The 15,120-nt window shown below is 32.7% G+C and overlaps 1 protein-coding gene across 1 annotated transcript in view; it reads right to left on the reverse strand.

Annotated features, from left to right (window-relative positions):
• Nucleotides 1-15,120, reverse strand: part of LOC149549146 (uncharacterized) — a 35,375-nt gene that overhangs the window by 15,328 nt on the left and 4,927 nt on the right. The window contains exon 2 of the mRNA XM_089794269.1: nt 6,378-6,445. Coding sequence (XP_089650395.1) covers nt 6,378-6,445 — 68 coding nt within the window. The remainder of the gene's footprint in view (nt 1-6,377; nt 6,446-15,120) is intronic.

Consider the following 15,120-nt stretch of genomic DNA (forward strand, 5'->3'; position numbering starts at 1 on the left):
AAAAGAATTAAATTTAACGAGAAAATTATAATATATTTTGAGAACGTAATAATATTTAATTAATTCAATAATAATATATTTAGAAGATCATTTTTTAAAAATAAATGCTAAATAATATTATTACTTAAGTTAATAAATATTATATTAAAAATGCTTTGAAAATTAATAAGGGAAAGTAAACAATTTTATTATTTATTTATTTATTTTGATTAGTGAACGGCCTAAGCCTTTTGATATATTTTATTGATAAAAATAATTTTACAAATCCTCCATTCAAACAGGCACTGGTAGGAAAGAACAGGGAAGAAAACCTCCAATCTTGCCCGAGACATAAGTCCTAACATATACATCCAAAACTGGGGCATACCCCAAATTAGTAACAGAACTTAAACCATTTCATAATAAGATTACAAATTAATCCTTCAAAAGGATTTAATACTAGTTACACTTGTGACATTGAAAAGATCTCAAAATACTATTTGGAGAAAGTAGTTCCAATGTGGGTGGAGGAAAGCCTTCTTACACCATCTTTACTCTAACCTATAATCAACAACAAATTCGAGATAGAAAAAATGCTAGAAAGGGATACCTTATTAGAATGGTTAGCCAAGTAAGATGGGATGCAAACTGTCTAAAGGTATTTTAGAGATATACCTATCAATATTCATGAGAAAAGACAAGCTCTAAATTCCAATAAAAGGACAATTCTCAAAAGACTGACTGAAGAGCATGAGATATCTAGTTAAAACACACTAGTACCAAAAGTATATTGAGAGGTCAGAAAATCTTTGCAGAGGAAACAAAAACTGCAAGACTAAGCATTAATGCATAAGAGAATAATGCCTAGCTATAGTGCCTACAACTTACCATATAAGGCTAAGAGGAGATTCACCATCATATAAGATTAAAAGTAGATCATAGAGAACAAATTTGATGCAAAAAAGAAGACTATAATCCATGTTATCAAGCCATCTAAAGTCCTGAACTCATTCTTTATCAATTAATAAAAGAAATTCAAACTTAAATAATGTATTAAGATCAAACTAAAAATATTAAATAGAGCAGTTAATTAAGTGTTGATTAATGATTTACTAAAATATGCTAGGAGGAGGTTAAAAAGAATGAGATCCAATATACTTACTTCAGGAAGAACAATAATATAAAGCTATAAAATAAATATATATACTTGAGGCAACACCAAGAGGCCACCCAGAACTGAGAAAACCATAAAACTATCACCCTGAGCCATAAGAAGGATGAGAAAAGAAAAGAAGGAAGATGGAAAGAAGAGAGGAGGAAGGAACCAAAGAGTAGGTGGTCACATAGAACTATATACATAAATATAGACCTGTGTATATATTAAAAGCTTGATCATAATATACATGAGTATACTTACAAATATATATCAACATGATTAGTTATGCACAGGGGATCACATTGAACTATATTCATAAGTATATGCCTATGTATATATGCTAAGCTTGGTCTATATATACAAGTGAGTATACTTTATATATATATATATATATATATAGATATCTACATGATCCGCTAACCACCAAATCTTTCATAAAGGGAGGAAGAGGAAAAGTAAAACAGAGCAAATGATGATCTAGAGCTGAGTGAGGAAAGAAAAAACATAGCTTACAAATTAAACCATACAACCGAAGGGAAGACTACTAAGATAACAAAAACCTCTAGATGAAAATGCTTTAAATATACCAGTTAAAATGAAACAAACCAACAGAACTAAATAAATAACATCAAAGATAAAAGGTTCAGTTGTTTCTAGGAGATGTCTGCAACAAAAAACTACTGAAACTAACCCATTATTAAATTTATAATATCTGCTAATACTCCTATAAAATAAACCAACACAAAATGGTCATTAGCCCCTGTATGAAGAGAACAACTATAATGCTAACTGGCCCAAGAACACTAAAGCCCTATAATAACCAAAATTGTATCTTGGTAGACAAATTATTTCTATTTATTAAACACCATAATGACTTCATTGATTTTTTTAGAGTCATCTGACTGGAAGTTTGGAGGGAAGAGAAGTGAATTTCGTTCTTTGCTTGTTTTTTCCAAATTGGGCATATAGAAGTCCAGATCCTTCAAATTATTCAGGTCAATGCTAGGTTTGATATAGGAATTGAAAACATTAAGATAATTCGAAAGCCATGCCACATCAAGATCGACCATTATTCCTCTCCATCTTAATATAAAGTTAATGCTAGCCTCCATTTTGGGCCAAACACGACAAAAACCTAGGTTATCCCTAATGGCCAGGGCCGAGCGCTTAGGTACTATTGCAATTTCAAGGCTGCCTGAAGGATAAGCAATGTATATTTTAGGTAGGGGAACCCTAGCTTTGTCATCCAGACTCATTATGGCTTCTTCCAGCCCATAGCACTAGACCGGATCAAACATAGTAATGCATAATTTTAGCATTTCCCATTTACCAATTCTTGCCCTAGCTAGACAACCAATAAAGGCTCCGATAATATCACTATTTGTTTGTCATGTAAAGTCATAATCAAACATACCTTCTCCTAGGGCTCTGCTCATGGATAACCTAGACATATCATCAACCTAGTTCAAGACTCTATTCCATCTTTCTGGTTTGATTTTACCTCTGAATGCCATAGTCCTCACCTCCGCCATGTGAAAAATGCATATGTTTCAATCCATCTTGGTTTGAAAAATGACAGATGCGAAAGGTAAGCTAAATAGGAGATCATTGAAGAGTCTGGAAGGGGAAGGTTCTAGAATTTATAAGGATATGAGTCACACCTCTAAAGTATAAAAGGGTCTAAGGATAACTATGTTAATAAACTTATAACAATGCAATAAAGGCTCTGGGTAAGGATTATACATTAAGAGGAAAGAACTTATGGAGCTCATAAAGAAAGGAAATCTCAGGAAGGAATATATGATACTTGTAAGTGCAAAGCACTAAGAGATCTTAAGGAAGAAGCGAAGAGGTCTATACTTGAAATCATCTAAAATTCTTACATAGGAGCTAAATTAGTGATAGAATCCTTATTGACTTTGATAAGATTGAGAATTTCTGCTCCCTTATTAGCTAATTTATCTGCTTTAGAATTGCCTTCTCTAAAAATATGTGTTAATTGATATCCTTTTAATTTATCTAAGAAATTAAGAATCTCTTCTAGTCTAGAATTTAAGACCCAATTAGGTGTTGACCTTTTCCTCAGGGCATTGATGACAATCTGGGAGTCTCCTTCTATAATTACCTTAGATAAACCTGATTTTAGAGATAATTTGATGCGTTCAAGGAGAGCTTCTAATTCAGCTAGATTATTGGTAGTGGGTTTAATGTGCCTAGCTCTTTTGATAATCCACTTTCCTTCCTCATTATTAATGATACATCCAATACCTACTTGTCTTGGATTGCCTCAAGAAGCACCATCAAAATTAAGTTTAACCTAGACCAGGGGAGGAGGTTTCCAATTGTAGTTCTGTCTAGCTGCTAGATTCCTAATAGAATATAGTTGAGGATGATTAATCAGATTAACCCATTTGTCTTTAATTTGACTATCCCAAGAGAAGAAGGACCCTTCTTTGAATTGATATTTCCTGATATGAGAATTGAGAGTTTCTATTATGCTAGCTTCAACTTTTCTGGTGAGATTGGTTGCTTGCATTTCTTGATTGTGGAAAATTCTTCTATTTCTTTCTTTCCCTATTTCCCAAATGAGAATGGATGGGCTGATGTTCCATAGTTTACCATAGATCCCATGTTTTTGACCTTTAGGCCATCCTACCAAGAGGGCCTTGAATATTTTAGTTAGAGTGGAGGTTCGGATCATCCTTTGTCTAAGCCATTCCCAACATAATTGAGCGAAAGGGCAATTATATAATAGGTGGTCTGCCTCTTCACTTACTTTTTCATAGAGAACACATCTAGATGATCCCTAGATACCTCTTTTTTGTAGCCTGTCAGTAGTAAGGATCTTTCCTTGAAAGGCTAACCAAAGGAAGAATCCTACCTTGGGTAGACAAGAGGCATCCCAACAAAGACTAAGAGGGATATTAGCCTCTTCCCATCTCTAAGAATTAATAATTGATTTTTATCCCTCTTTAACACTATACTTACCTTCTTTTGTTGTTGCCCAAATTAATTTATCTTCCTTAGGAGCTTGCTTGATTCTCCTTTTGTAGATAATATTCCTGAATAATTCTTTGGCTGCTAGATCTAAATTTAAATTATCTATAGGTTTCCATATCCACTTATATCCTTCGTTTGTCGACACAAGGGTCTTATAGTCACTAACTTTGGTTCCCTAGAGACTAATAAGAAGATCTTTACTATTTTATAGAAATCCTAGAGAATCTATGGGGGGGTAGCCATCCCAAGAATCTTCCCAGAATAGAGCTTCTTGTCCATTGCCTATGTACCACGAGAGATATTTAGTAATGAGTGATCTACTTTTTGCTATAAAGTTCCAACTGTCTAAACCTTTGGGGAGAGTTTTCATTATGAAGATAGGGAGGGGGTCATTAGCACTAAGATATTTGTTATACAAGATCTTAGCCCATTTATGATCTTGTTCCTTGGAGAGCCTCCAAGTTAATTTAGCGCCTAGAGCTTCATTTTGCCAATTTAATTTCTTGATGCCTAAACCTCCAAATCCTTTGGTTTACTAATCTTATCCCATTTAATTAGAGAAAACTTTTTATCTTCCTCATATTCTTTCCATAGGAAGTTCCCAAGCTTTGCTTCTAACTTATTATTGATTGGCTTGGGAAGAGGAAGACAAGATAAAGGGTAAATGGACATAGCTGATAGAACTGCTCTAATTTTGGTGATTTTCCTAGCTTTAGTTAACTATTTATCCTTCCATCCTCCAATTTTTGAATCCAATTTATTTAAGACTTGGCTCCAAAATTTATTGTGTTTATTTCCATTTTCTAATTCAATTCCTAAATATTTACATGGGAAATTATCTTTTTTGAAATCGATGACGTTACATATCTGTTTTTCCACCTTTGGATTAGTATTGATAAAAAAGATCTTGGACTTGGCCGCATTGATCCTCTAACCTGAAGCTTCCAAATAAAGTTGTATTATAGATTGAATATTGAGGGCTTTTGAAACTAAGCTTTCACTTTGGAGAATCGTAACATCAACATATTGTTCATGAGTTATGTTGGGAATGTTATCTATGACAAAAATACCATTAATCTTTCCTTCTTTATGGGCTTTAGAAAAGGATCTCCCAAATGCTTCAGCCATAATGATAAAAAGGAAAGGAGATAAGGGATCTCCTTGCCTTAAGCCTCTTGGAGTTTCAAAAAAACCTCCAGGAGTTTCGTTGATTAGAATGGAGATTTTAGAGGTAGAGATGCACTGAAATATAAGGTTGATCCATTGCCGAGAGAAACCAAAGGTTTCTAAAGTTTTACAAAGAAATCTCCAATCAACCATATCATATGCCTTTGAATGTCTAGTTTCATAAACATACTTGGAGTTTTATTCTTAATGGCTGAGTGGATAGTTTCTTGGATGATTAAAATACCATCTAGAATATTTCAGTCCAGAATGAAACCAGTCTATTCTTTAGATATAAGTTTGGGTAACAAGGGTTTTAAATGATTGGATAGGATTTTGGAGAAGATTTTATATATGGTATTGCACAAAGCTATTGGTATGAAATCACCTGGATTTTCTGGATTCTCAGTTTTAGGTATTAGGGTCAAGAATGTAAAATAAATCTGAGATAATAATAAACCTCCATTTCTTGTAGCTTTGATAGCCTTGCATAGTCTAAACCAATGATGTCCCAGCATTTTTGGAAGAAAAAGGTCTACAAACCATTGTGATGAACTTGGATTAATATGTTTCTATATTATGTATTTAGTTCAAGGATTTACAAAATTAATATAATCAATTTGCCTCTTTAAATGAAATTATTTTTTGAATTACTTTGATTAAATGTCATACAAGTGGTAATAAAATACCAGATCCATAATCTCCGAATTCCATATGAACATTCACAATATAAATATTATTATACACTAAAACTTTACATTAATATATTAACATTATTGTTACAAGTATTATCTATGTTCAATAAATTAATTATTATTAACAATTTTGGAAAGAAAACCTAATCAATTAATTATTATTAATTTTTACAACTTACAAATGATTATAAAGAATTCTTTAATTACAATGCGTTGAATTATACAAATAAGGGAAGTTAAAATAAACTATTGAGACATGACTATACCTACGTGACTATCCAGCAACATAAATATGTATTACTTTAGGGTTAGGTTAGGAGGGAATAGAATAGAGAAGTCCAGCGAAATGGAAGGAAAGTCATCATAACTTACGTCACCTATACCTTGCTCGACACACGAAATACTGGTCATTCCAGCGTGTACCCACACTGTATCGTGGACTGTCCACTGCCTGCAATAAGTACGACACCAAATCTTGATGGCATTTTGGTTATAAGCAAACATTAGTATTAGATATATATTATTATGAATATTGGTAACGGCCTCACCCATTACGAATTAGGGATTTACGTATCACATAATTATATATAAGTTTTTTCTTTTCATAATATCTACCCTAATCGATATATATAGCATGAAACTAGATTAATACAAATATTTAAATGTACCTTACTATATATATATATATATATATAGAGAGAGAGAGAGAGAGAGAGAGAGAGAGAGAGAGAGAGAGCGTATGGATGCATATTGTTATGCACACAATGATGAATATTTCATATAATAATCATGTGTGAATAACTATGATAATAAAGGAATATTATTACATTTAACAATAATTTGAAAGATTACCATTAAAAATGTATTTCAAACTATAGCCCAGGAAGCTTTGTTCTCATCTGAACTATGACATCTTCAGACAGGGAGTGGGTGGAGGGAGAGGCGGAGTAAATTCGAGCACTTGACGGTATCCTCTAGGGAGCCGCTTGTAGCTTGTTTCATGTGCCCTTTGCACCGTCAATCTACCATCTCCAGATAGTCATAGCTCGAAGAGAGTAGTTTGTCTAATGCTATAGAGTGAAACTTTATAAATCAATTAAACTAATCAAATTATATTTCTCAATCCCTCCATTTGAATATTAATAAGGATCTAAGGCATGTTAACTAGAATGACTTCCTAAAATTATACTAAATTTTGAATAACAGGTCAAAGAATTAAAAAGGGGTCATTACAATTGGTATCAAAGCCTGATCCTGCCATCCTGAAAATATAGTAAATAACAAGAGGAGCAAAAATGAGTGAGCAATTATCCAATGAAATTAGGAATGTTATGGAACAGACAAACCAAACCTTAGCAGAGCAAATAGAAAGATCAAATCAAGCACTTCTTCAAACACTGCAAAACATGAGAAATTCCATAAACAATCTTAAAAATAATAATTCTAATGGGAGGGACATAAGTTCAAATCACTCAGAAAATAATGGAGCTATGCCATCTCAAGTACCCAAACCTCCTTTCTTACCCAAGGAAGGCCCCTCAATGGAAGAAGAAGGTCAAACAATCAATACTGCTATTGAAAATGCTAGAGCTTATGCCAATCTTGAACCAGAAATCAGGGAGTTAGTAACATTCAGGGAATTCTGTGAAGCCAACAGGAAAGAAAGTCATAGGAAAGAAAAGAAGACATCAGAATCAAGATTTTAGAAGTAAAGTAAATAAAGTGACACTTCCAAATTTTGATGGATTAGAAAAAACTTACGGCATGCGCATGGCTACAAAAATTGAACACCTATCTCACCCTAATTCCCATGACAGAGGAAGATGCACTTCGATTCGCAATCCTTCACTTAGAAGGCACAACTCATGATTGGTGGCATCATGGCCTTGTCACCCAAGGACACCAAAATATTACTTCCTATGAATAATTTTCTCAAAAACTCATTAAGAGATTTGATAGGAATCATCCTTAAGAAAACTCTAAGAAATTAACTCAATTAAGGTAGCAAGGAACAATAGAAGATTATATTAAAGAATTCCAAAGGATCTCTGTCCATGTCATAGGAGTAGATGATGAATGCTTTACCTACTTGTTCATAGAAGGGTTGAAAGATTCACTAAAAGGTCTAGTAAGTGCCTTAAAACCTTCATCCTTAGATGGCGCTTTTGAAATGGCATTGAGGTTGGAAGTCTCAAACATGAGCAACAAATCATGGAATAAGCCCACTATTAAAAATCACAAAAAAGATAAATCCTACAAAAAGTTCATTCCAACTAAGGAACGAGAGGAATTAAATAAAAACAATTTATGCTTTAAATGCCAAGAACCGTGGGAGCTAGGCCATAGCTGCAAAAAGAACACTTGTAGAAAGTGTGGAATAGACTGGGTGCTCGGACACGGATGTGGGAAAAAAGGCCGCATCCAAAGAATAGAAGAGGATGATGAGGAAGAAAGGGTGAGCAAAAAGGAAAAATGTGACAAAGGCAATGAAGAAGAAGCAGAGGGGGAATAATACGGAGTAATAGCCACTATGACTCAACCCTCCAAAAATAGGGTCTTAAGAATTAGATGCACCCTTAATGGACAGAAAGTCATTGCACTGGTGGTTAGTGAAGCATCCCATAACTACATTAATAAAAGAGTGGTTAATAGAATGAAATTAAAAATTGAGAAGTTTAAAGGCTTTACTACTGTTCAAGCCACATGATCATTGGTACGTTGCACAAAAGTGATTCCACAACAAGAAATCACTTTAGGAAGAAAGCACACCATCAGAGAAGACCTACATGTGGTTCCACTAGACTTAGATATAATTCTAGGTAGTCCATGGATATTTTCTCTGGGATGTTTTAGGTTTGACCTTCCAAACCTAAAAATCCATTTTGAGCACAATGGGGAAGAAATAACATTGGAAGGAAACTTGATGATTTCGCGAAATTGGTTTCTTGCAAAAGAATAGAAAGAATACTACGACATGATCAGGGAGAATGGATTGCACAATGTTTAGTATTAAATAAATCAACTCCACAAGAATCCATAATCCATATTGACATTGAACCTATCATTAAGAAACATCAAAGAGTATTTGAAGAGATTCCCCCAGGATTACCTCCCAAAAGAGGATTTGAACACATTATAGAATTGGTAAAAGATGCTAAACCAGTGATCACCACCCCTTACCAACATCCTCAAAAATATAAGGATGAAATTGAAAAGGCCATTCAAGAACTCTTAGCAATGGGACACATTCAACCCAGCTCTAGTCCCTTTGCATCACCAGTAGTACTTGTGAAAAAGAAAGATGGGACAATGAGGATGTGTATAGATTATTGAGCGCTAAATAAGAAGACTATAAAAAATCACTATCCCATTCCTAGGGTGGATGAACTCATAGATGAACTTCATGGAGCAGTATATTTCTCTAAAATTGATTTACGTTTTGGATACCATCAAATCAAAATGAGGAAGGAGGATGTTCCCAAGACGACATTTAGATGTCATTACGAGCATTTTGAGTTTCTAGTTCTACCCTTTGGCCTGACTAATTCTCCAGCCACCTTCCAATCATGTATGAATCATATATTCTGAAAACAACATAGGAAATTCCTTCTTATTTTCTTTGATGACCTCCTTATCTATAGAAAAATATGGGTAGAACATCTCAAACACATTGATGAAGTCCTGAGAATATTGGAATCTGAATCCCTATTTGCAAAAGCATCAAAGTGTGAATTTGGATTAGAAGAAATTCTATATCTCGGTCATAAAATCAGTGCCAAGGGTGTAAGCGTGGATGAGGAAAAGATTAAAGCAATAAGGGAATGGCCAAAACCCAAAACTCTAACTCAACTCAGAGGGTTCTTGGGACTATGTAGCTACTATAGATGGTTTGTGAAGAATTTTTCAAAATTAACATTCCCATTGATAGACTTGAAAAAGAAAGGAAATTTCAGATGGAATGAGGTAGCACAAGAGGCTTTTGAAGAATTAAAGGGAAGAATGAGTTCTTGCCCAGTCTTAGCTGTCCCAGATTTTACACAACCTTTTGAATTACAATGTGATGCTTTTGGTGAAGGAATTGGGGCTATGCTTATGCAAAAAAAACACCCTATTGCTTTCGAAAGCTAAAAAATTTCTAAGACAGAAAGACACTACTCAATTTATGATAAGGAAATGTTAGCTATCATACACGCATTGGCAAAATTCAGGCAATACCTAGTATGTGGAAGTTTCAATATTAAAATAGATCACAATAGCCTAAGATTCTTCATGAGTCAAAAAGATCTTAATGATCGCCAGCAAAAATGGACAAGTAAAATCCAAGCTTATAACTTTGATATTGAGTATGTCAAAGGAACCCATAATGTGGTAGCTAATGCTTTATCCAGGCAAGGACAATTGAATACTATTATTAGTATCACAGGTAATTGGAAAAATAAAATTGTTGCAGAATATGCTAAAGATCCTAGAACCAATGAGATCATGGAAGGAACCATAACCAATAATGAAATCAAAATTGTGGAGGAGCTCATACTATACAGAGGAAGAATATTGCTAGCAGCAAATTCCAAAGTTAAAAGAAAGATCATGAAAGAGTATCATGACAACCCTCTATCTGGTCACACTGGATTTTAAAAAACTTACAGAAAGGTAAGAGAAAGGTACTCCTGGAAAGGTATGAAGAAGGACATCATAAAGCACGTTGAAGAATGTATAACATGTCAGAAAAATAAATCTGAACATCATTACCCGGCTGGTTTATTACAACCATTACCTATTCCCAATCAAAAGTGGGAGAGCATTTCTATGGATTTCATCATAGGTTTATCTAAAGTGCAAGAAAGATATTCCATCCTAGTAGTGGTGGATAGGCTAACAAAATTTACATATTTCTTTCCCATATCCATACATTATAAAGCACCCCAGATAGCAAAATTATTCTTTAAAGAGATTTTTAGGCTTCACGGATTGCTAAGGAATATCATAAGTGATAGGGATAGCAAATTCCTCAGCTTATTCTGGAAAGAACTCTTTAGGTTAGTAGGAATTGAATTAACCCCCAACACTAGTTATCATCCCCAAATAGATGGACAAACCGAAATTGTCAATAAGTGGATAGAAGGTTACCTCAAAAATTATGTGACAGGACAACAAAATACATGGGTCAAATGGTTGTACTTGGGAGAATATTGTTATAATAATACCCATCACATGTCAATAGGGATGATTCCATTTAAGGCATTATATGGATATGAGGCCACTACATTTGGAGACTTAATCAATCAAGAAAGCAGAGTACCTGGAGCCCAAGACTTCATCCAACAAAGTGTTGACATCATGAAAACTCTCAAAGATAATCTCCACCATGCTCAAAACCAACATAAAATATATGCTGATAGGAAACGTGTGGAAAGATCATTCCAAATTGGAGAATTAGTATTTTTAAGATTACAACCCTACAAACAATCTTCGCTCAAAACCAGTAGAGTAGAAAAATTAAAACCACGTTTCTATGGACCATACAGGGTCCTAAAAAGAATAGGAGAAGTAGCATATTAAATAGAGTTGCTTGAGAATAGTAAGATCCATAATTTTTTTCATGTATCCAGACTTAAAAGGGTCCTCGGAAAACATATAAGCCCTTGTGGTAAGCTACCACCACTGGACAATGAAGGAAAGCTCATACTAGAACCTGAGGCTATTCCAAAAAGACGAGATAGAAGATTAAGGAATAGAACTATTCCAGAATACATAGTAAAATGGAAGGATCTTCCAAAAGAAGATGCTACTTGGGTTGGAAAAGAAGTCATTTTCCATTCAGCATTGCTTGGGGACAAGCAAAATCAGGAAGGGGGAACTATGATGAACCTAGATTAATATGTTTCTATATTATGTATTTAGTTCAAGGATTTACAAAATTAATATAATCAATTTGCCTCTTTAAATGAAATTATTTTTTGAATTACTTTGATTAAATGTCATACAAGTGGTAATAAAATACTAGATCCATAATCTCTGAATTCCATATGAACATTCACAATATAAATATTATTATACACAAACTTTACATTAATATATTAACATTATTGTTACAAGTATTATCTATGTTCAATAAATTAATTATTATCAACACTTTTTGAAAGAAAACCTAATGAATTAATTATTATTAATTTTTACAACTTACAAATGATTATAAAAAATGCTTTAATTACAATGCGTTGAATTATACAAATAAGGGAAGTTAAAATAAACTATTGAGACATGACTGTACCTACGTGACTATCCAACAACATATATATGTATTACTTTAGGGTTAGGTTAGGAGGGAATAGAATAGAGAAGTCCAGCGAAACGAAAGGAAAGTCATCATAACTTACGTCGCCTATACCTTGCTCGACACACGGAATACTGGTCATTCCAGCATGTACCCACACCATATCGTGGATTGTCCACCGCTTGCAACAGGTACGATGCCAAATCTTGATGGCATTTTGGTTATAAGCAAACATTGGTATCAGATATATATTATTATGAATATTGGTAACGACCTCACCCATTAAGAATTAGGGATTTACGTATCACATAATTATATATAAGTTTTTTCTTTCATAATATCAACCCTAATCGATATATATATAGCATGAAACTAGATTAATACAAATATTTAAATGTACCTTACTATATATATATATATATATATATATATACATATATATATATATATATATATATATATATATATATATATATATATATATATACATATATATATATATAGATATACATATATATATATATATACATATACATATATATATATATACATATACATATATATATATATACATATATATATATATATATATATATATATATGTATATATATATATATATATATATATATGTATATATATATATATGTATATCTATATATATATATATATATATATATATAGGTATGTACACAATGATGAATATTTCATATAATAATAATGTGTGAATAACTATGATAATAAAGGAATATTATTACATTTAACAATAATTTGAAAGATTACCATTAAAAATGTATTTCAAACTATAGCCCAGGAAGCTTTGTTCTCATCTGAACTATAACATCTTCAGACAGGGAGTGGGTGGAGGGAGAGGCGGAGTAAATTCGAGCACTTGACAGTATCCTCCAGGGAGCCGCTTGTAGCTTGTTTCACGCGCCCTTTGCACCGTCAATCTACCGTCTCCAAATAGTCATAGCCCGAAGAGAGTAGTTTGCCTCATGCTATAGAGTGAAACTTTATAAATCAATTAAACTAATCAAATTATATTGCTCAATCCCTCCATTTGAATATTAATAAGGATCTAAGGCATGTTAACTAGAATGACTTCCTAAAATTATACTAAATTTTGAATAACAAGTCAAAGAATTAAAAAGGGGTCATTACAACCATCTGGCCTTAGAGATTTGTCTGGGTTCATACTAAAAAGGGTTATCTTGACTTCTTCCATATTAATGAGTTTGTTTAAATTTTTGTTGTCTTCTAGTGTTATTAATTGGGGGATAGCTTCCAACATTTTGTTTTGTGCTACCTTATTGAAGCTTTCAAAATTGTTGAGGATATTAAAAAAATGGTTGACCAGTGTTTCAGCAATCACATATGGATTTTCTATGAGAACTCCCGATGAGTCTTTAATCTTGGTGATACTCTTAATTGCCCTATTAATTAATGTGCTATTGTGAAAGAATTTTGTGTTTTGGTCTCCTTCATTTAACCATTTTTCTCTTGACTTTTGCCTCCAGAAGATTTCTTCTTTAGCTAAGATATTCTCTTGTTCAACTAATAATTCTTTTTCTAAAAGATAGGAACTGTTGTTCATACCGTTTTTAATTACTTCAGTATTAAGTTTACATAATTCTTCTTCTATATCTAATTTTTCTTTGAATATATTCTTAAAGTGTTCTTTATTCCATTTAAGAATTTTTTCTTTTATGGATTTCATTTTGGACACAAAGATAAACATTTTTTATCCTTTAAAGTTATCTGGAGCCCATCAATTTTTAATGTGGTTCATGAAGTTATGATCAAGAAACCACATTTTCTTGCATTTGAAGGGGTTTCTATGTGTTTTTTTGGGTTCAAACAAGGTAGTTTGAACAAGATACCAGTCTGATCCAGCTATGGGGAGAATTGAGGATTGAATATCAAAATCAAAATTGCTAAGATCCCCTTTGATAAAGAACCTGTCTAGTTTTTCCAACTATGTAACTCAAATCTTTCCTTCTGTTGTTCCATGTGTATTTCCCATTACTAGTGGAGATATCAACTACATAATTACTGTCTACCCATTTTTAAAAATCAATAGATGCTAGGGAGATTTGTTGTCTACCTCCAACCTTTTCATCTAAACTAAGTATGGTGTTAAAATCTCCACCAATGAGGATGAGCTCATTGTTATGGTCCTTTATAAAAGAACTAATTTCTATCCAAAGAGATTTTTTATCTATATTTTGAATCAGACCGTATACATTAATCAAAATAAACTGTAAGTGTAATGTCCCTACTGGAACTTAATTAATTTGCTTTAAAATTCTCAATTATGACTTTGTCCTTATATTATTACCTATATGTTTCCATTTATCTTGTTGATTGATAATATTTATATAGATCTTTTAACTTCTGTAAACTTATTATTTTGATCCTTGTACTTATAGACTATATATCACTTCTCCATTTATATGTAATGTCCATTATGGAATCTGCCCCATTCCTCTAAAATTTCCAATCATGGTAATAGTGTGCCCTTAGAAATGACTACTAATATTGTTTTGAATTAAGAAAAGGTTGAGTTCATCTTTATATTTCTGTGATTGCAATCTATAAAAAGATTACCATCCACTCTCTATATAATATGTTTTACTAGTGCTCTTAATTGAAGATATTATCATTTGTTTTCTACCGTGATTGGTAGTAACTTTCTAGAGGATTTGTACCAATTAAAATAATCATCTATGATCCCTTTTTTGTTAGAGCATTAAATATGTCCATATGTGCTCATATGTTTCAATATATAAATATTCCAATATTTGATTTCTTTATATCTACTCTCATCTTATTCAAATGATTCTCCATATTG

This window comes from Cupressus sempervirens, chromosome 7, assembly GCF_028749045.1.
Source record: "Cupressus sempervirens isolate cs-2001-9-10 chromosome 7, ASM2874904v1, whole genome shotgun sequence".
NCBI classification, from domain to species: domain Eukaryota; kingdom Viridiplantae; phylum Streptophyta; class Pinopsida; order Cupressales; family Cupressaceae; genus Cupressus; species Cupressus sempervirens.